The sequence below is a fragment of the Dromaius novaehollandiae genome, chromosome 8 (genome assembly GCF_036370855.1).
Source record: "Dromaius novaehollandiae isolate bDroNov1 chromosome 8, bDroNov1.hap1, whole genome shotgun sequence".
Lineage (NCBI taxonomy): Eukaryota > Metazoa > Chordata > Aves > Casuariiformes > Dromaiidae > Dromaius > Dromaius novaehollandiae.
In genome coordinates, this window is record NC_088105.1 from 12265859 (window position 1) to 12288190 (window position 22332).

Below are 22332 nucleotides of genomic sequence, written 5' to 3' on the forward strand. Positions count from 1 at the left end.
TGTTCCACTCCACAGTAAGGTCATCTTTTAAAAATAATCTTTATTGGTTGCAGTTAAGAGCAGAATGAATGTGGTACTTGAACACAAGCTTGTTTAACAGTCCAGTCCTTCACTGCAAGTTTCCTAGCACCTCTTGTGCCATCCACTGACAGAATGGTATAAACAGATATAAATATGTTGAGTAAACTGTACATTCATCTTAAAATCATCTTCTAGATAAAAAGTTAAAATGAGCCATTTCTCATGGCTTTGCTTTTCTGAAAAAAAGGCACATTAACAAAAGAACTGAATGTAACTTTCATTTATTGTCATCAGTTTTTCAGAGCAGCGATGATTTCTGGAACAATAGCTTACACCACTCATGTCCTCCAGTAGCACGTCAGCACCGACACACCATTCAGATTATTCCTCCTTCCTGTAGCAGTGGCATGCACTGCAGCTGGGCATATTGCTTGAGTGCAGGCCTCACCCCTGCAGTTTTTGGCACAGGCTGGAACAGAGCATCCTTTGCAAGGAAGGGATCAGGCCCTGTGGGAGATCTTGCTGACTGCTGCAGCAAGTGCCTGTCTTCCAGCTAAAGCAGTGCTGAGGTACTTATCCATTATACCGTGGAAGCAATGACTTCTCTTACAGAATCCAGCACGCTGTAAAGCCTTTGTCTCTTTCAGTGCCATCACCAGTTAGTATCATCTTCCCAGTTCACCTCTTCCTCTTCACCCCAGCCTGTGGCTTCAGCCTGGAATCATGTAGAAGTTATCAACATTAAGGCACATGTACTTTACTTCTGCACTTAACTCAGCCAAAAAACAAAGTCAGGCATTCAAGGGCCAAAGGAGCTTGGCAGTGCCCTGGGTGGCTTATAGTGACAGAGCAAGATGAGTGTTCAGAATGCTCCAGGAGAAAGGCAGCCTCTCCCTGCCCCATGGAGCACCTGGGGCTCTCAGAAGCAGTGCTCACAGAGAAAGCTGTAGTAGATGAAAGCCCCTCATTAAGACCAAGAGGTGCCAATGTTTGCAGCTTCCTAGCTTAAAGGGCTTCTACCAATAAAAGGAAACACCTTAAACATATAAAAGCAAAGTAACAGGGAATTTGCTGTCCTCCTTCCTAAACAGTTTAAACTAAAGGAAGAATTGTCTCACTAACACAGCTCTGCAACCATGCCAGACATTGCACTACAGTGAGTGACCCCAAAAAGGGGATTGATGTCAAGACAGGGCTGCTTAAAGAGCAGTTGTAAACAACTTCAGTTTGTATCCAAGGCTCCTCTCCCCTTGCTATTTCTGTGGTAGGTCTCTTGAGGTTGAGTTAGCAAAACAGCTTGAAATCAACACCTATTCCCTAATGGAGCTGTGTGTTCAGCTAGCAGTGATGGGGGTGCTAGCTCTCCTCCTAGCAGAAGGAAGCAACCTCTTGAGTATCTATCTGAGATGGGCTAGAAGGATATACGTTCTCACTCAAAAAGGCAGTTTTAAAACCCTGCTCATTCTCTGAAATCGTGAAATGTCTCAGCTGTTTCCTTCTGGAAATTAGGCACCCAAACAGCTTTTCTCAGTAAGCCAGAGGTTCTGGTTTCCTGTTCCTTTTGTAGCTTTTTTAAGAAGAGTCCAAGGGAGCAACACTGAGCCCAGAACATCCTCTGTGCTTGAAAGCCCTCTTCTGTTTGTGTTTGGGGCTAACTTTGTTTTACCTCCCCTGACAAACCAAGACTCACCTTAAAGTAACATAGGGTTCTAGCATCAGGATACAGTAAAAACTCCTTAGTTCATGCCTTTGGTAGGGTACAAGTTAAATCTATTCCTTTAAGGTTTCTTAACATGGCTGTCTTGCTGCTGCAATGCAGCCCACTAAGTTACCTGGTGCCTGCTAAATGCATCATTCACAGCTCAGTATCTTGTATGCACAAGTAAAGACTCAGCTGCACAGTCATGTGTCATTCATACTTCCTCAGGTTAACCACCATCTGATTAAGGAGTCTGTAATGCCAGAGCAGTATGTTGTAGCATATACATGCTTTAGGAATCCTCTGAAATGTACAGTCACTTAAACCCCACTACCCGTAGACTCTTACCTCAGTAACATCAATTGCTGCAAATTTGGATGAAAACAGCATATTCTGGGAGGCACCTTCTCTGCTGGATACTGCACCAGAGTGACTGGGAGCAACTGCTTCTGTCCTCACTTCAGGTAAAATCAGGATTGCTGAAGATGGTTTAATGTCTGGGATCATATCAGCAAACCAGTCCAGCTCAGGGTCTTGCACAGGTTTTCTTTTCACTTGAATAGTGAACTCTTCTCCTAGGCCAGACTCTGATGAAGACTTTGACCTTTCCCGAAAGGTTTCTCCCAGTTGTTCCTGGTGGTCCCACTTGTCATTGCTCCAGCTACTCCCAGGGTAGGACGTTGCAGGGGAACTCAGTTTGAGGCTTTTAAATTCTTTGCTTAGTGGATGGGTCCCTGGTGGAGGCCTCTGCAGCTGAACTGCATCAGCTTGTGTCACAGTGAGGCAGGTTCCTGAGGACAGTTCAGGACTAGGGCTGCTGGGCTCAAAGTCATCCCATGGCTTCTCATCAACATCACGATCAGCAAAGTAAGGTCCTGCTCTGCCCTCTGACTCTCGAGGCTGAATTTGGATGTTCACAGTTTTCTCGGTGTCTGTCTCCTCTGCCTCGCTCCAGTCTGGCCACTCCTCTGCTGGCTTTTCAGAGGCAGTCAAAGAGCTCCTGCTGCTCCCTAGTGTGTTAATGTTTCCAGGAACTCCATTCAGGGGGAGGTGAACGTCTTGCTCACCTATGGAAAACAAGGGTATTATACACTCATCTCAGGAGGACAAGCATGAAGACTGAGTTGTGCCTAAAACTCTCTGAAATCCTTGACATTGCAGGTAGCGCTTGGTATGGAAATAAGCCAGTTCAAAAAATCATGTTCATTGGAAATATGCTTCAGTGCTAAGTTATTCTTATGTTAGAAAGTACAGCAATCTTCCTGCTCATGAAGGAGGGTTATTAATATCAGAATACCTGGGCAATACACGCCAACTACTAATAAGCGTTAGGTTAGATGAGTCGGAAAAGGCCATGAAAATAAACCAAGTCAACTTCTGAGGTCAGAGAAGCAGCCAGCCCATAGTGACAGAGGAACAGCCTGCAGTAGCCTGTCCAGAAAGCTGTGGGGGGCAGGTGAAAGACCACAGCTGAGAACCTGTGGTAAGGGAACACAGCAATTCAAGACAGGCAGGCTGGCCAGCAATGTGTGTGTACCAGATTTCCAAATAAATATTCCCGAGGAAACCAAGGGTCACAGTCTTGTTCCTTGACTTTTTACCTTCACTTTCACCTTTCTTGCTTCACTGAATGCCTGCCTTTTCAATCAGCACATGGGGAAGATATACAATATTTCAAGCAATTTTTCATTTCTATGACACTTCATTTCTAAAAAGGAACAGCTGGGGCAAAGTTTTACCTGTCTTTAAAGCCAGTGGATTGTCTTGTCGCACAGAATGTTTCTTGACAGGTACATTTCCAGAGATGGGGAACACACTAGAGTTAATCTTCACAGGCCGAGAGGGTGGATTTCTCCGATTGCTTACAACATGACTGGGGGAGTCTGCAGGAATAAAACAAAATAAAAGGACACCAACTCCATAAGGTCTGTTGTCTCTTTTAGTTGAAACTGCCCACAGCATTGGAATGCTCTTACCTACAACAGAGGCAAGGAACAGTGAATAGAGTTGCAATGCAACAGCTGCACCTCTTGATCTGTATATGAAACAACACTCTCTTCCTACAGTCTGCAGTTCTTACCAGGATAAAGTTTAGGCAACTGTGAATTAAGGGTCAGTTTCTGTTGACACATTCTTTCAAGAAATTGACAATGAACAAACTTCTTAGAATCTGAACAGATGCTTTAAAAAAAAAAAAAAAGTCTGCACCTAGCTGGATGCAAAACACCAGCTTCTATACTGCATGGCATCACCAATCCCCTGTTATGTGCAAAAGCACAGAGCTGACAGTCACAAGAATGCAAAACAAAAGCAAACCTATGCTATTACACTATCCTTTTATGCTTGGACCTGAGTAAAGCAGTTTAACCTCTTGTTCCTGTAATGTACTACCTGAAGGCTATATTAAAACCCTTGCTCATATCACACACCCTGAGGTGCCCGTGGTGGGCAATAAAGGCTCATACTTTGAATCTGCACCAGGCAGTTTGTTTTCCTGGGCCAGTGATGATGGGTTTGGCAAGCACCTAGTTGCATTTCATTGCTGGGAGGCGCACACTGTCACTGACAGCAAAGATTTGCCAACACTGGCCTAGGCTGTATAAGGCCCCATTACCACAACTGTAGCCTAGTCAGAATTAAAAAGAAACAGAGCTTTACATAGGATGGCTTAGCCCAGTACTAAGTATGTAAAGTGTATTTGCACCTATCCGGTTGTCAGCCAACTGCACCTGCCTAGGCTAGGGGTTATCAGCATAGCCAGAGAAGTGTGAACTGCAGCACTGAAAAGGATTGCAGTTAATAGACAGGACCCCTCCCTGGCCCAAAGCACCTTGTTAAAAGGTGCATGCTTTGAGGGGCTTAAACAAGCATCTTGTTGAGCGTTACTTGGCCTTACTTGTTCAGCCTTTAGTGCTGTTTTTTGCAGGTTGCCACTCACTGTTTAGGACAAAGGTTTTTTTTCCCCCTTACTCCTCAATATTTAAATCAGAGCTAATATTATTCTTTTGAAAAATAAACTGGTTTCCAGCATGAAATCTGAAGGTCTTCATTTAGTATAGTCTATTAAAATAATGTAAAGGAAAATAATGCAATGAACCATCTGCAGATTTTAATGGCGGGTGGTATTTGTCAGTACATACAGAATCAGGAGAAAACATTTATACTTAAGTTGTTCTCTATCATGCATTTCATTCAGTATCTATACTTCAAGTCTAAAGCAGAGCAAAAGCTGATTTTTCCCTCCAACTGTAAGCATTTTTAATTTCAATATCCAGAAAAGCTTTGCCTCAGTATGCTTGGCTCGAAGTTAGCTAGCAGATGCACGGACTACTTTCTTCATTTGGATTAGCTGAACAGCCTCCTGAGAGCTGAGAAAATAGGGAAGTTTGTATTCCTTTTCCAATCTATGAACAGAAATTGGGGGGAAGAGGATGAGATTTACTCCTTTTAAAAACACAAAGGACAGGAATATTAAATAACTGTCTGTAGGTAAGTTCATAAAGAGCACTATAGTTTTTCCATGAAAGACAAACACACAATAAGTATCTCTTGCTTACACAGATTTTTGAATAGAAAAAAAAGGTGTAAATGTTCTTTCTTGTATTTCTTGCATTTAAGGTCCTTTCATATAACTGTTTTATGATGCCAGTTTTGTATCTGCAAACAGACAGCACCTAATTTAAAATTAAAGTTTAATTGCAAATTAGCTTCTTTCAGTTAAACCTGTCAACAGCCAGAGGTTAATTACCCAAGAAATTCTGCCTACATTGCTTGGACAGAATGGGCAGAACAAGCAGAAACAGTATGATGGGAATCCCAAGGACTCTGAGTACATCATTTACCTTCTGGAGACAGATCAGTAGTTTTCATGAAACTTGGTGCAGAGCTTTTGAAAATCTTAGTTCTTTCGCCACCTATAACTACTTCAGGTCCAAGCAGGGAGACAAGAACTGCTAAGCTGTGCAGCGTTATTGCAACGATAGAGTCACTGGTATCTCGAAGGCCCAGCAGTACCTACACAAAGAACATGAGACTGTTACTAAGAACAGAAAATTCTGCTTTTTTGCTCTTCTCCCATTAGATGTTACCTTTGTAGCACATTTCGTTTCTAAGATTTCCTCACAGCTCTTACTAAGCAGATACTGGACCTTATTCTACAGCAAAAAAAACAGCCTGCCACTTTTTGTTCCAAGTTAAAGAGGACTGCTGATCCCAGGGCCTAGTGAACACTGAACTCTCTTGCCAAGGCACCCTCAGCTTAGACTGATCCATCCTCTCTGGTCAAGAGCCACTCGAGTTGCAGAGCAGCATGAAACATAAGTGCAGTCTCATGATGAAGCTGCCAGGTGTCAACACAGGTGGTGTGTAACAGAGGGCCTCAGTGCTGCAGGAAGGGGTGTAAGGCTTAGGACTGGCATAGAAAAGGGTGCTGCACACCAGCATTAGGCAACACTGGCTCAACTGGTAAAGGGGGGTAGGATGGGAAGAAAAGGAATCCCTCAGACCAGAAACAACAGTCCTGACTGCTGGGTTTAGGATTGGAATACTCCACACAAATTGAGCAGCACAAGTGAGGCTGGCAGTGGGGGTTGCTAAAATTGGAATCTATGACGGATGCTTTTGGTAAAGGGGCAGCTGGGATAAAGCTTGCACAGAGGTTGCCCACAGGGTGTTGCCCGGACTACAGGATCTTAGCTTTAAACTGCTCCAGAACTGATCCTAGCAGTAGAAAACCTGTATGGTTTTGCTGTCCTTAACCTGTGGCAATATGATGTTTTTCAACTCTTCCTGAGAGAACAGTTCTGCGTAGGCATGAATGTGAGACAGCAACACCATCCGAACATGCTCTTCGTGAACCTCAAATAGTTTCAGCAGCACAGGGATCACGTGAGTCTGGAACAAGGCTGGTGACAGGAGGCAGTTGGTTTGGCTTTCTCCAATTTGCTCTAAGGAAAAGAGGTGAAAAGTGGGAAAAGGCTGCTTCACAAACCAGAGACAGCTCACCCAAAAATTATTCACTGGCAGATTTCCACAGCCAAGATCCACAGTGTCACCCAACTGCCAGGTCTGGTTCTTTGTCCTGCTCCCTGCACAGTCAGCTGCCAACTCAGCTTCCTTGGGATGTCAGAGGAGATGCAAGAGAGGAAGAAAGGGAGCAAAGGAAGAAGGGAGGAAAGGAGAGAGAGAGGGAAGAAAGGCAAGGCAGGAATGCTTTGCTCAGCAGCAATGGCTCTGAACACTTAAACAATCACAAGCCAGATACTGCTTGGCTGAAACACCAGTAGTTATTTTGGAGAAACCATAAGGGAGGGGAGGCACGCCACAGGTATAGAAGATAGTTGGGGATCCAGTGAGACATGCCACACACCCCTTACAGAGGAAAGAAGAGACTGAACACCCTTGCAGGAGAAAGAGTTTGCCATACACCAGTTCAGTGGCAGAAGAAAAAAGGGAAAGGAGGGTTAGAGGAAAAGGGAGAAGATGGATATGTAATGTACCACAGAGAAAGCCTGCGGTGAGTCGATGGGGGGACACTTCTGAAACAAGAGAACAGGCAATTCCTAATTCTCTTCCCAGCATCACTAGAGCAGTGAAAAGCCTACTGCAAATAGGGAAGACGATATTTCCCAATATGTGGAATAACTAGTTCTGTGTATTACAGTATTTGTTCTGCTTAAACACCGCTAATCTCTTTGTTCTCTGAATTCACCCCAAACTTGTCAGTGAAAGTTTTGAAAATAAAATATTTAAAGTTCACCTTTCTTTGGACCCAGCAGATGAGGAAGAAAACTCTTGACAGCTACAGGTTCAGCAAATACAAGCTGATTGAGTAAGAGAGGCACTAGCCGTGATGCTATCAGCTCCTCTGACAAGCAGGCCACTCTGTCCAGCAGGAATCTGTGTTCCAAGAGAGAGCAATTAGTACCAAGACAGCCTTTCATGCACTTACAACCATTTCCCTTAAATACCACTCTCCCCCTCTTTTTGAGTCTGCCTTGTCTGCTAGAGATGAAGTCCCATCACAATCTCTCACTCTGCATGTATACTGCCCTAGAAGGACAAAGCTCTGCTCCTAACTGAGGCTTCTAAGCAACCATAAAACAAATCATGAGGCAATAAAGAAACACTGAGAGATGCACCCTGTAAAATCCTACACCCGGACCACTGGCTGTCAAGAGTGCATGCCGAAGTGCCACCACACCGACAACCAGCACCTGAATGTTTCCCCCCAGAGGAGCTGACCACTGCTGTGGCATCCTGACTGGCTCAGAGCTGGCAGCTCACATGAAGCACTAAAGCATTAAAACTGCAAAAGAGAGTTGCACTCCCACCCTGCACCTTGGTGCATTGCAAGAATCATTCTCCATCTGCTTGAGAAATTTTACCCACTGCACTCTGCAAATGGGCTTGATGTCCCACTTGAAACCACTTCCATCTAATGCAGAAAGTATTTGAGGTGGCTGTCAAAGCACGGGTTGGGTTTAAGTTGCAAGAGTTGGACTTTGTTTAACAGCTCTTTCTTGTAGAATTTTCCTTTTTGAAATATCAGTAACAGATACTGCTCTTCTCTAGGTTTGGAGGAGACTAATAGTGCACATACTGTGACAAAGCGTGCCAGAAACGGGAAAACTCTATCTTATCTTTAAATAAAGTGTGTTTTCCCTCCCTCAGTAGACACTGCTGTTACAGAGATGCTGAGAATCATTCTGAATGTTCCTGCAAAGATACCCTTTCTCCTCTTCTTTGGTCCAACTAAGTCTCAAACTAGTGGAATCAAACTAGCACTATAATTGATGGTGACCACAGAAGTATAAAACAAGTGGGAAAATAGCTCCTTAAGAACTCCCAGGCCTCTTTTATATACACAAAGAAAGAAAAATTCACCTTCTCCCTTCTTCTAGCCCAGATATGCCATGACTACACTGAAGCTTCTCTTAGAGGAAAGTTCTTGGGGACCATGGCAATAGGATTTCCCACAGATGCTGACTACTAGCACTAGCGCAGCTTAGACATCCATTACAGACAACAATTTTACCCACACAAAGCTGGGTCCACAAGTTTAGCTCACCCAGTATTTCCTATTGAAAACTGTATCCTTAGCAGTTTGTAAGATCTGCCTAAACAACATAAGTTTTCAGCCTTGAGCAGTGTCTGGGGCTAGATTCCACTTTGCAAAGTCTCATCTAAAATGATGAAGCTACTCTTAAGAACAAGGGTAGCAAAAGATTCTTTTTTTTCCAGTCACATTGAAAGAAGTTCTCTGATCTTTCAGAGTACACACTTTGAAACTGGGCAAGCAGGTGGCCTTTGTGTAGAGAACATCCCTGCAACAGCAAGGGGTACAACATGCTTAGCCTGGATGAGGACAGAAGCCATAGGGAAAGTCTTACAGCTCCCACGCACTCAGCAAGCTAGAGCCGCTTCCCAGAGACTGCTGTAGCTGGTAGCACTCCTCACACCTCTGTGCTACCGCACCACCATGGTCCAGCCAAACTGAACATCTGGGCCTTCTCGGCAGCAGGGCTGACGTGGGAAGCCTCAACGCTGCAGTAGTTCCTCCATGGCTGCCTCAGAGAACTAATTTCCGCTCCCTTACTCCAGGACTGGCCTGCAAGGGGCAGGAGACACTTGGCCACAAAGAGCCAGGCGCATAAGAGGCGAAGGAAGAGCAGAGATCTGGGACCCAAGGGCCATGGTGAGGCTGGGCAGAGCTGGAGAAGAGCAGTGGCAAGTGGAAGAGCAAGCAAGACCTGCTGGGCAAGACGACTGGAAAGTGGCAGGGCCCTGGAACAGCTCCAGCAAATAGCCAGAGGACAGGCTGGAGGTCAATAACTGCTCACCAGAGCTGAGGGGAGAGAGCTCGATTTAGTTCATCAGCATTGCAGCAGACAAGCTTGTTATACCACCCTCCGCCACAGTGTCAGCACAACACTAGAGCATACAAATGGGCTTTTTCAAATGATTCCTGCTTAGCCACAGTGCAATGAGAGATGAGACAGTGCTGCAAAGAAGAACGGAGGAAAACTGGAAGAATTAAACTTCTGCTAATAACATCAACGTTATTCCCCACAGAGTGCATCATCTCATTTAGAACACAATGGAAAGAGGTTACAGACAATAGAAAAATTGTTTTCTTTTTACATCCTAGTTACCCTTGGGAAAGTTTCTGTTCTTAGCCCTGCATGAGTTCGACCAAACTGCTAGAAAGCAGATAGGATTCAGAAAAGCACACTTTACGTGAACTGCTTTTTACTGCAGTCCAGTTTCTGCCCAATTCTCCGGCAACAGCAATTGGTCTGTAGCAGGTAAATATTGCTGTTCATACAGCTGTCCACAGCATCATTCCAGAGGCTGGTATCAAAATAATGTAGAGAGGCTGGCAGGCACTGCTCCTCCCAAACACCAAACCATTCCCAACAAGAAATTAGAAAAGGGGGGAAGGAAGAGTTTCCTCTGATGCAAGCACTAGTTTGGCTTGGAGTGCACAAACTACTACATTACAGAGCAAACAATGGTCTGCCAGAGTGATCAAAATCAGGCCCCTGAGGAAGAACCTTTCATGCCACTAGCCTTCCAAGTTACCACCAAGATCCTACTTGGCAGAAGTGTTTCTGAAATAAAAAGCTTCCAGATTACAATTCTTTGACTTACTTGAAAAATTCAGTTTTTTCCTCCTCAGACTTCAGTGTTAAGGTCTTCAGAAAGTTCACGACTTCCAGAAAGTCATTCCTAAGGATAAAAATGTAGGCAGTCAAGCATGATCCTTGATGATGCTTAAACCATCCACAACTAAGAACTCACAAATCCCCATTATTTAGCAGACAGAAACAGAAAGGGAGATGCAAGTCAAATGCTGGTGAACCAAGAACACCAGTGTGACAGTCTGACCTGTTTGTTACCCCCCAGCTGTATGTTCACAGTGCCAAAGTACAGCTGACACTTCTGAAGTCAGCGATTCACAGGGCAATGAGGACAAGGCTGCACTAGCTGTCTCTGACCACCATCCAGGGGCAATAAGCAGAAGCAAGTGCCCACCCTACTCTAATACCACCACCAGGAGAAACATTTAAGTGACAGCAGACACAGGTCTGTGCAGGTTATCTCAGAACCTGCTTCACTTTAAGTGCTACCTCTAATGGTTTTGTTTTCTAGGGCATTCTCCATCTTCTCCCATGAGTTTGAGGAGATCTAACCAGCTGCATGCGACAGAAAGACACACTTCTGTCACCACTGCTAGCTCAATACCTCATTTGGAATGTTGATTATATGTTGGCAATGCAGAAATAAGCAATATCAAGACATACCAAGACAGGCAGGATATTCCTTTTCTTACCTAAAGAACTCATGAGACAATAAGCTTGACAGTGGTGGACGACACTTTGGATCTGGATTCAGCAGTGTACAGTGCAACGTTTGCTGAAAGCTGGAGAGAATATCTGCTGAAACTGAAAGCCAGAGCACTTACAGTTAGATTTCTTTCTCAGCACTGAACATATACTCTGGTTAGGGATCCTCCGCTCCTGCTGAAAACTTCCTTTTAGAAGCTCTATTTGACAGCAAACTATCCAATTGTTCACATCTCTACTGTCCTGCCCCAAAGGAGGGGGGAACAGCATTCCCATTTTTCTCCCTAAGTTGCTGAGCTACTGGGGCATCAAAGAGTTAACACTAAACAGGCAAATGCAGACTATAAAGGTCAGCGTTCTAATGAAGACAAACTTGTCTCAACCAGAGTGTTACTATCCAGCAAATAACTTCCTTCTCCCTCTCTGCTAGAAGGCAGCAGCCCAACTCAGCAGCAGTACAGAACATCTACGTGCTGTGTGTCTGTGTCCCTAACTTTTGATGAAGTGGCTGATGAGGGCAGGACCAAGCTGTGGATGGATTTGGGAGTGCTCATGTTGTGTGGGCTGGTGACTTCCAGCCAGGCCTAGGAGAGCACATGTGACCATGCTCAAAAGCAGGAAGAGGGGAACACAGGAGAAACTTAAGTCTGTATTTTAATCTGAGTAACCCAGTTCTCATCTCCTGTTGCAAGATAAAACTCATTCCTGCCTCCACATCCAGGAAGCTGCTGCTACTCTCAGTTTAGGAGGGAAGAAGTTATCTCAAGGGCCACTTGCACACGCATCACTCCTCACCAACCATCTCAAACCCTTTCGGAGAAAGGGGATTGAAGTTATTAAGTTTTGTGGATGAAGAAAAAAACCCAAAGACAAAAATTATGCAGTTTACCATAGGTAGGCAGAAGGAGACAAGATTCTGGAACAGACACAAGCTCTGCCCACCACCAACCCAACACCCCAGCTCCTAGACAACCCTGACCCACATCACCACAGCCACCTCCTGTTCAAACAGGACACTGCCCCACCAGGGACTGCGACTCCTGGAATAGGAGCCATACTGGTCTCTGTAAGTAGGAAACCAACACTCTTCCTCAAAGAGGCTTCTGTCTAAGAACATGAAGCAAGAAACAGGAGGAACTTGTACAGAAGTGTTTCTTATTTTGGAAGTTCCTGGCAAATGTGAAGAACAATAGCACTCACTGTCCCTGTAAGCATCTGTCACAATATGCAGCTGCGACAATAGGCAAATACCTCAGTTTATGCATTTAAGGAATAAGCTATGCAGGATTGTTGGCAGAAAAATAAATGCAGTCCATTTTCATTCCTCACCCTGATCATTTAGGGCAGTCAGGAGATTTTCAACCATCATTCCAAATGCGTAAGCATCCCGTGCATACCCATAGCTGTTGGGTAGAATTTTGAAATCTGCAGACTAAAGAAATAATCATTAGCAAAGCAGAAGTTCATAAAATACTTGGTAGTTTCCATGAATGCCCATCCACCCTCCCATACACACTCTTCAATTCTTTTTATAGCTCCAAAGCTTATCAAGTACCCTACAAGTAGAATATTCTGCTAAAAAACCCTCCACCAGGGAATTTATAGCCCAAAGGAACAACTACCTCACGATGTAACAATTCCCCCATGAATGCACGCGGCAATTACAAGTCAACAGCTTTCAGCATTTCTATGGAAACAGTTGTTAATCAGAGGGAGATCTCACTCCTTTAGAATACATAGCTCATAGGATGTTTAATAGATATAACGTGACTAACAAGTAAAAATAAAAAAAATAAATAAAAAGAGGCTGTTATATATGAGAGGGCTACATAATCATGTTATCACAGTGATCTTGGCAACCTCAGCAACTGCTCTTAGAAGCATTAAAGCTGCAACAAAAAAATGTTTGTAATAATTACAAGAACTTGCTCTTCCATCACTACTTATTCAGAACTTCACTTCCCCATGCCCAACACCATACCCAGACTAGGGACAGGAGAAGAAAAAAAAAGTAAACCTCAGATATTATCCAATGGCCATTTCTTCCCATTCAAGCATAAGGAGATAAAACATGTGAGTCAAAATCCTTTTCTGAACACGGTGCATTTCTTTTTTGCCAGCAACAAGTTCCTCCAGCAATCTGTAAGGCAGCAATATTACTCACCATCTCTTCACAAGGGATGCACGACTGGTCTCGCACGGACTTCACATGACCCAGGAACTGGAAAGGGGAGGGGGAGACATTAGCTGCCTTAATCTATTTTCTAGGCCAGGCAGCAGGAGTGACCTTTCCCTACAGCACAGCAGCCTCCTCCCCGCAGCCAGGGCTGCGCATGGAGCCGTGGGTTGCCCCTGCCCCGCCAGCGCACATCCAGGGTGGGCTGTGCTCTGCTCTGCCCGGAGGGGAAGCACAATCACATAAGCATCAGGTGTGAAACGCCAAGCTGACGTAGAGCAACTTCAGGGCATCACAGCCAACTCATCCCTTCAGGTCTTCAGTTCTACAGTCCCTGCATGATCCACCCGCACAGGAGATGGATTTCATGACCTGTAGCAGTCAGATTTTACTGCTACACTCTTTGCATTGTTGTGCACCACCACACGCACCAGTTTGTGCCTGCCTGATCCCTTCTGAAAGGTGATACTTGCCAGGGACACTAAGCACAGGTTGTGAAGGACTTGTGGATTCTCTGGGAGAAAGGGCAATACACATTTATTACAGACTGCCAGGCTGCAGCAATGACTCTGCACAGCATGCAGCAGAAATCAAACTAGGAATCTTTCTGCCAAGATCAGTAACAAGCAATGAAGATGCCAGTAGCAAAATCTAGAATCAATTAAATTATTTTTATTTTTGATTCATTTCAACCTGCATGTTCCTGCTTCCCAGTACAGCAGTTTATTTTAAGCAAGTCCAGAGGAGCAAAGATGTCTCCCTCTCCCCAATCTTAACCTACCCTCCAGCCAGTTCTGCCTCCTTCAGAAAGCTAGTTGCTTTTTAGCTAATGGGGAATGAGTTTCTATGTTTACACAGATGTTGTTGTTTATAGTAACAGCATCCTTGGAGCAAAGATTCACATCAGAGCTGGAAGCAAGCCAACACATTTAATAGTAAACTGAGATAACCGGAAGGATTTGGGCCTTCACAGCAACAGAAAGCCAGCTTCAGCAGGCCAGGAGCCCTCTTCCAGGCATCAGAGGGGCATCATTTACTTGTCTCTTACCTCTGGAGTGGCTTCATTAAAGTTGCAGACTGTTTCCATTCCTCCCAGTTTCCAGTGCCCATCCTCACTTACAAAGACAGATGACAAACAGACATTGTTATGTGTTAAGTTTCCCTAAAACATACAAAAAAAAAAAAAAAAGACTTGGGGATAGATGAAGACATCAAATCTTCAGTAGTGCTAACTAGGTGTTGTGAGGAACTAAGGAAAAGCTGCCAAAAAGAACACATTTCTATATGTCCTTAAGGATTTTGTAGGCGACTAGCAGGTATCTCACAGAAGGACTGTGGTTTCAGAGCAAACTTTCTTTGCCACAGTCTGGTAATGTAACTGTAAGTGCAGAGAAGACCTCCAACTAGGAACATAAAGCCTGAAAGCTAAGTCTGAGCCAGGATCTATCTTCAGTCCTGGACAAACACACAATGCCAAAACAGGGGAGCAGTGACACTGATATCTGACATGCGGCAACAGCTGTAAATAAATGCTGAGGCTGAGCAGTCCGTTTCCCTAAAACATGAAGCACTGCAAGTAGTTCTCAATTCATGAACCTCACTTCCTAAAATCACAGGATTTTCATTTACCATTCCTTCTAAAAAGCAGCCAATGGTTTTAGCAGTTTCAGCCTAAAAGAACTGTGGGGTAGGGGTCTGTCTCTTTGTGTGACAACACGCTCCCGTCCTGTTTCATCTGACTCCCAGGGAGGCCTCATGACTGCTTCTGTTGGTACCTACCCTGTCATGGAGGAAGATGAGAGCCAGCAACACATCGTAGATCCCTGCACAGATTTCTGCAGAAGAGAGTGTCTCCAGGACCATCTCCAAAGGTTTCACACGTTCTGTAACCAGGTGGATCCCATTTGCTTCCACAGTACAGGAGAGAAAGCGCAGAAGGCAAGGGTGGCGCAAGGTTTTCAGGTGCTTCCAAAGGAGAGAGAAAAAAAGAGAAAAAAAAAATCAAAGGCTTCTGTTTCAACTTCAGAGTCTAACCACATACCTTTAGCCACATTTTCTGCTTGAATTTAGACAATCCATCCCTGCTCCTCACCAAACACTTAGCACACTCGCTCATCCACTCACTGCAAAACCTTTTATAATACACCTAGGTACAAAGTCTTATACAGAAGAATAAACACAGTATTTTGGGCATAGCCCACCTAAGAAATTCTGTCTGTCTTAGGAAGATCTGCAAGAAGAGATCAACACTCCACAAATGAAGGCAGGTGTTACTATCTGAACCTCCCTTCCCATCACTGTCAGCATGAAGCAGCGCACTAAGAGCTTTGCAGCTGTTCCCCTTCTTCCCCACCACGCTGCAGCTACATTCAGCCATGGCCAAATTCAACAGTTTCTCCTTCCCTCACCCCCTGAGGGTCTGACATTCAGTAACCAGCAGTTACATTCAGTAATTTCCACCGCTCCTAGAAAGGAGAGGAAAAGCTCCAAAAAGTTTGTTCCAAGCGCGCTCTCCACAGTACCTTGGCAGCTTTATTAACTGTATCTTCATTCTCTGTCTTGTACACAAAGACTGAAGCAAGTTTGCCATCTTGCAACACAGCTGGGTAAATCGTGTGTCCAGTTGGCAGCGTAAACGGTGGTTCTTCCAGTGCGTAGCTCTTCAAAGCACTATTCTCCGAGCCCATCACTTGCAGCGTTAGGCCGTTGCAGAGGTTCCTTCTCGATGACAAACAGGCCTTTGGGTGAAGGAAGATTTTTCAAACAAAATTAACTCTAGCAGGCACTGTCCAGCTCACCTTTACAGTATTTTCTGCAAAGCGTGGGGCAGCCATAAAGAACCTCATCTTAATAGTTCTCTTCTCCCTCAGTTTAAGAGCAAAACCTGCATAGTTTATTTTGTAAAGGAAACCGAGTACCCACCAAAGAGTTCAGACCAACAGGTGAGAAGATCTCTGGCTATGGAACCAGGACTGCACTGGCATTTGTGCCAACACCGCCACCAGCCCCTGCCAGGTCTGCCAGACAGATGAATGACAACACAGTGTCCATGACACATTCGGGCCTTGGCTTGGCTACCAAAACCGGATTTCACCAAAGGCTTAATTCAGGCTAAACACAGTCCACAGTTGGGAACTGACTCCCACTGCCTTACACATGAGGAGCTCTTGGCCTCCTCTAAAAAAGCCATTTCTCAATTCTCCAAGTCACAGAGCATTTCACTAGGTGAAGCTATAGTCAGATGCAGTGGAGAAGTCCTATCGCTTTCCTGGTGGGGCAGTACAGGCCAAAAGAAAGCGCCTATACCCGTCCCAGGGTACCTGAGGGAAGCGGTGAAGAGCAGTTTCGCCTGAGCACTGTCCAGCTGCACCCCACAGACCCCTGCTGCAGTGGCACAGCAGCTCCAGAAAGCACCATCCAACAGCACCATGCTCAACCTACAAGAGCTCTCCTGCCAAGCCATACCCGCCTCCAACAGCATGCTTTCTTCCCAATTACCTGCTCTCCATCTGACAAATATCGTATCTGCCTGCCAACCCTTCCTCCCACAGCCTCTACAAGGAAGTGGTGACACAGATTTTTGTGCTGCTTCCTTCCATAGGAAACAGAAACAAACATGCTGATTGCAGAGGCTCTTTCAGAAAAGTGATGCAGCATATGTTCTGCAATTAGTTGTGCTCGAAGGCTATCAGCAAGACCCTTCTGTATACAGAAGTTAACAAATGATCATTTAATAATGAGAGAAGAAGAAAGCAAAACCTAACTTTTCAGGAAAAGTGAGAAAATCCTCCCCCCGCCCTGCTCCCTCCAATATAGCATTTTTTGCAACTGGAGAATTGCTTTATGATGGTTGTTTCCAGCTGTGACCTAAGGCTTCAGGAGGGCAAAAGCATCAAGAGTTGCTCAGCTCCCTCGCTGAGCTAATCCAGCAAAGCTTCTGCTCTGGCCCCTCATGTTATTCCCTACTTTGAGCCCTCCTAGGAATTATGAGGTTAGCAGTGCTGGGTGTACTTTGGAAGGCTTTTCCTTCCAGGGCTTCAGTTACAATTTAGTTATCTAAACAACTGCATCCTCCCCCCAAAAGTACATTAAAATTCAATAAAAATGTTAGAAGATAACATGTTTAAATATACCAATTGCATAACCCACTAGTCAATAGGAGCATTGGAAAGGAGCAAAATGCTACTTTTTTGACAGACAGGTGTTATCTCCTTCCACAGTGGCAAGAGACTGCTCTCTATACTGGAGACTGATTCTATACAAATCGTGCTTACACATCATTTATTCGTTTTTGACTGTTAGCTAACTGTTTTGTAACAAATAGGTGTGTACACGTGCTTCTTGCTGGCAGGTACGAACCATATGAACACCCCAGGTATGGGAACCAGACAGCTCCTAACTGTGTGATATTAACAGAACTTAACCCACCAGATTGTACCAAGCAGGAACACAACAGTCACTACAGCGGCTGAAACTTTTTTTAAATTGAGCTTGGGGACACTGATCCATCTAATATCTAACACTGAATTATCTAGAGACTGTGCAATTTCAGATCTAAAGATACTTTATACCTAACACAGTATTTGTTTTCCATGTAGGTTCAGATTTTAGGCATCAAGGCATACCAGTTCTCTAGATCCTCCCAGGAACATCATAATTTCAGTCAAAACCTAGGAAATCCTAATGCCACCACACATGGCCTTGCTTGTAAGGTAGAACTGCTTCAGGACCACTTGCTAGCCTATTAATCCACCCTTTTAGATCATCAATTCAAATGTAGCCCAACTCAGAAGGAACATTTCAGCCAGCAGTGACCTGCACAAAACAAAACTCAGCCCCTGAAGCCCAATTCTGAGGGAAACAGGAATTCAGTATCTATAACTGCATTCAGCCCCTGGTTCTTCTTTCCTTCCACAGTACAATAGTTGAAGCACAGGCCACACACCATGCTACTTTACCTCACCCTAGCATCAGGGATATATGTTTATCTTTTCAAAAAGAAACTATCAAAACTCAAAGTATCAGACCTTAAATGTGACCTTTAAGGAATAAAAATAAAATTGTATCAGAGTTTTAGAAGCCTTAACTGCTGCTCCAAGCACTGCACAGAGGGGCTTTTAGGTGGAAAGGGAAACACAATTTAATATTTACACACACATTTCTAAAAGGCCAGGAGATCGCAGGGAAGTGCTCTCAGCTCAAAGGCAGGGCTTGCCTCTCAAAACAGTCACTCAAAGCTTTGCTCTGGCTAATCTGAGGTCTAACCTTTCACACCTGTGTACAATACCTGCTGCTCCCCCTGGCACAGCTGAGTGCAATTATCAGCATTTTCGGTTCATTTCAGCTTTGCCTTTTTTTCTTTTTTTTTTTTTTTTTTCTTTTTTTTTCTTTTTTTGCTGCTATCCTCTACTCTAATTATTTGCCAGATTTTATGTAGGATAGCTGAAAATGCCCGAGCAGACCCTGTGCCTCAGATTGCTGCAGATACCCAAGGACACGTTCACTGGCTACAGATCTGGCTTCAGGGACTTTCACAGTTCAAAAATACTGTAATGGCAAAATCATTTAAATAACTGATCTACTCAAGTGCCACTGCATGACAGCCAGCTCAAAACAAGCATCCCCCACCCCAATTAACTGCACCTAACGAGGAGCCCAGCAACTCTCAATATCAAACACCAAGCACCTTCAAGAAAGCAGTTTCAAACAAGCAAGCAACAACAGCAATCTGTGGAGCCACTAGCCACACTTCTCAAGCACATGACAGCCTCACAAAACTGAGCAGAACCACAACGTCTCCTGGTTTCTTTTCTTTCTCACAGCGTTCCCAAACATGCCAGTTTTTGAGACTTTAAGAGACAAGCAATACCATTTGCAAAGGTGCATACCTAGGTGCAGCCAAAGCCCATGGAAGAATTCTTCAAATGCTAGAATAAACTCTCAGGCACACAGCTGCACAGTTCAAAGACTACATAAGCTTTGTAGGTTAAGACTAACCCACATTATAACCCTGTAATATCTTATTTTCAATAAATTGTAAATATGACCATTAGATGTAACAGGCAGTGCACCCTGAGATGTGCAGGAGCCCAGCGGGGAAAAGCAACAGGGGCTGGCAGTTAAGAGTTTGGGTGTGTTACCATAAGCGGTACTAGCCTTGCAATTTCGGTTTAGCTTCATTGCAGAGAGATAACACTTCCCGTATTAGGTATCTGCCTGAAACACACACTAAGCTCTGTAACTCCAGAGCTAAGAGTGAGGCAGAACTGCTGCCTTTGCAAATTAATACAGAGTTGATAAGAAACCACATCTTCTCCATCAGGGGACATTACTCCCATTAGAGCAGGGTATGCGCAGGTGAGGGGAGAAGGTGGTGTGAAGCCAACAAAGCTGTGGCAATAGCAAGCAACCACAGGCACATGCAGTGCTAAGTGTTCCCTTCCCCCTAAATGCACAACAGGTTTAGTCAGCTTGATAATTTATGGGTTTCTTAGCAACAGGAAAATCTCAGGCTAGAAACCCAGGCTGGGCCTAAGGACTCCCAGGGCAGCCCTACAGCAAAGTATTAACTGGAGCCCAGAATGGTCCCACAGCTCCCTCCTAACGCGCTGCCACCCGCACGGGCTGGCAGGCACAGTCCTTCCCCGCTCCCAGCCTGCGCCCCTCGCTCCCTTGCTCCTAGACACTTTCCCCCTTCCCTTCTCATCAGGTTGCTCCAAACACCTTCGGCTGAGCTCCCGCTCAGCTCCCAGCAGATTCGCATGCACCTTCAGGTGGCTGAGCCGAGCCGCTCCTGGGCCCATCGCCCCGGGAGGGATCTAACACACGAGCAAACACCACAGCAACAAACAAGGGCACTGACTGCACCTTTGACCGCTCTCTGCTCACCCCGCGCTGCAGCCTCCCGCCCCGGCCGGATGCCCTCCCCGGTCAGCAGAGCCTTCTAGAAGCAAATGTCACAGGTTATCTGTGCTTTGCTCCCAAAGGCAGACATTTCTTAACATGGGAATTGCAAAAGCTCATCACACACCTTGCACAAGCAAACCCCAGCCCATGGGCTGTGCCACAGACACACACGTGATCAACAGCCGACAGCCTCTCCGGGAAAGGAAGCGCGGTATCAAAGGATATCAAAGGATATCTCAACTTTGGACACTGAAGAAGGGGAGCGAATGTGCATTTTAATGTGGAAGGTACCTTGAAAAACAGCAGCATAACACTAGCTTCCAGCAGCAACATCACTACCTACAGTGTAACCAAAACAACAACGGTCGCCAACACAGTATCACTTTTTCCCGAAAGAGTGCAGCTTTACCAAATGCTCTATCTGCAAGTTACAAACACCCAAACAAACGGCAGCGTCATTATTTTCCTCCCCAGGTTTGCCAGGACCTACCCTGCGCGCGGCCTGGCAGTGCCAGGCACCTCACGGACAGGAGGAGGAGGAGGAGGCGGCGGCGGCAGCAACCCCAGCACCATCTGACAGCCCAAACAGCTCAGCCAGGCGAGGGGGCAGGGAGAGCCCGCCCCAAGGCCCGGCAGTGCCGCACCGGGTGCCCCGAGGGACAGGGGGTCCAGCCAGGGCGCTGGGGGTGCCGGGGCCTTGGGGCAGGGGGGAGAGCTCAGGCTGTGCCCTCGGCAGCCTCCAGCCACCGCAGGGCTTTCCCAGAGGGGCATATGCAGTGGAGCCGCCCCCGAGATCCTCAGTACCCCCATGGCCCTAGTCACCCCTCCATTAACTGCCTCTCCATTTAACCCATTGAACCCCCTTCATCTCCCTTAACTGCCCCCCCTTTACCCCCATTGAACCCCCATCACCCCCCTTAACTGCCTCATTTACCCCATTGAACCCCTGTCACCTCCATTAACCACCTCCCCATTTACCCCCATTAAAGCCCTGTCACCCCTTGCTAACCGCCTCCCCGTTTACCCCAGCATTCCCAATTAAACCCCTTTCACCCCCCGGTAACTGCCTCCCCATTTACCCCAAGTCCCCCATTAAACCCTCTCGCCCTCCATTTACTGCCTGCCCGTTTTCCCCAGTATCCCCCATTAACCCCTTTACCCCCCACTGACTGCCTCCCTTTGCAGCCCCGAGACCCCCGCCCCACTAGCCGCCTCCCCATTGACTCCAGTATCCCCCGCTACCCCCGGCTCGGCCCCACCTGCTGCCCGCCGGCCGCGGGAGGTCGCCTCGGCCCCGACGGCGCCTCCCTCCTCCCGCCACCGCCGCCTCGCGCTTCCGGCACCGGCGCACCATCGAGTCGGGCGGGCAGAGCGCCGCCGCGCCACGCCTCTGTCTCCCTCTGGCGGCGGCCGGTCGGAGCGGGCGGCGGCCATCTTGCGTGAGGGCACGCGCTGTGGCGCAGCCCGTCCGCGAAGCTGCGGCGGCCATTTTGGTCGTGGGCGAAAGGGCGCTGAGAGCGGGCAGGCTGGGGCGGGAGCAGGAATTTATTCACTGGCCCTCGTTTCCCAGCCTGGGCCCCTTGAAGGGCCTCGTGTAGGTACGCAGCGACTGCGCATTGTGTGGACCTTCTTTTGCTTCTCTTGCCATTGCTCCTAAATGCTGACACGGATGTGGATGGTCCCCTTGTCCCGAAAAGCCCTACAGGAGGCTTGTGACACTGACTTCAGCACCAAACCCTGGCCTCTGCTTTTCTGCCGGGGGCCGAGATGGAGCAGGGCTGCCCTTCTCCCAGGGGAGGGAGGTGCTCTGGGACGGCCGGCTCCACTGGGACGTTTGGAGGGAAAAGAGCAGCGTCTGCACAACGGATCCGGGGGAAGCTGTCGGCTGTGGCAGGGAATCGCACTGCTTTCCCCTGACTAGCACACCGCAGCAGGGCAGCAACCACAGCAAGGACATGCTGTGGCCTGGCTGGAAGGGAGAGGGTGGTGAGGTCTGAGGGTCTGAGGAGCTTGTGAATTTGTCCATGTGCGAAAGCTGACAAAGTCACCTGAGCTTGTCAAGGAGCGGGCGCCTCTTCTGTTTTGCTCTTCTGTTTTGCTCTAGCAAGGGTGACCCGAGTCTCTGTCACTACAGAAGCATTAGATAAAGCTGATATTCTGGGCAGTGGCAAAAGGCATTGATC

General features: G+C 46.4%; 1 protein-coding gene across 3 annotated transcripts; it reads right to left on the bottom strand.

Annotated features, from left to right (window-relative positions):
- Nucleotides 1-20: 20 nt before the first annotated feature.
- Nucleotides 21-21511, bottom strand: SCYL3 (SCY1 like pseudokinase 3). 3 transcript variants are annotated; one of them, XM_026123437.2, is made up of 14 exons: nucleotides 20640-20923; nucleotides 15766-15981; nucleotides 15023-15208; nucleotides 14292-14405; nucleotides 13232-13288; nucleotides 12397-12499; nucleotides 11055-11166; nucleotides 10373-10450; nucleotides 7479-7618; nucleotides 6479-6666; nucleotides 5563-5734; nucleotides 3460-3603; nucleotides 2069-2787; nucleotides 21-736 (listed from the first exon to the last, which is right to left on the bottom strand). In XM_026123437.2, exons 2-14 carry the CDS (start codon nucleotides 15928-15930, stop codon nucleotides 674-676), a joined length of 2241 nt encoding a protein of 746 aa, XP_025979222.1. In that variant the 5' UTR covers nucleotides 15931-15981; nucleotides 20640-20923; the 3' UTR covers nucleotides 21-673. The 3 variants fall into 3 exon arrangements, with proteins under 3 accessions (XP_025979222.1, XP_025979224.1, XP_025979221.1); XM_026123436.2 differs by lacking the exon at nucleotides 20640-20923 and adding an exon at nucleotides 21409-21511 and having other exon boundaries at nucleotides 287-736; XM_026123439.2 differs by lacking the exons at nucleotides 15766-15981; nucleotides 20640-20923 and having other exon boundaries at nucleotides 14292-14358; nucleotides 15023-15194.
- Between the last annotated feature and the right edge of the window lie 821 nt (nucleotides 21512-22332).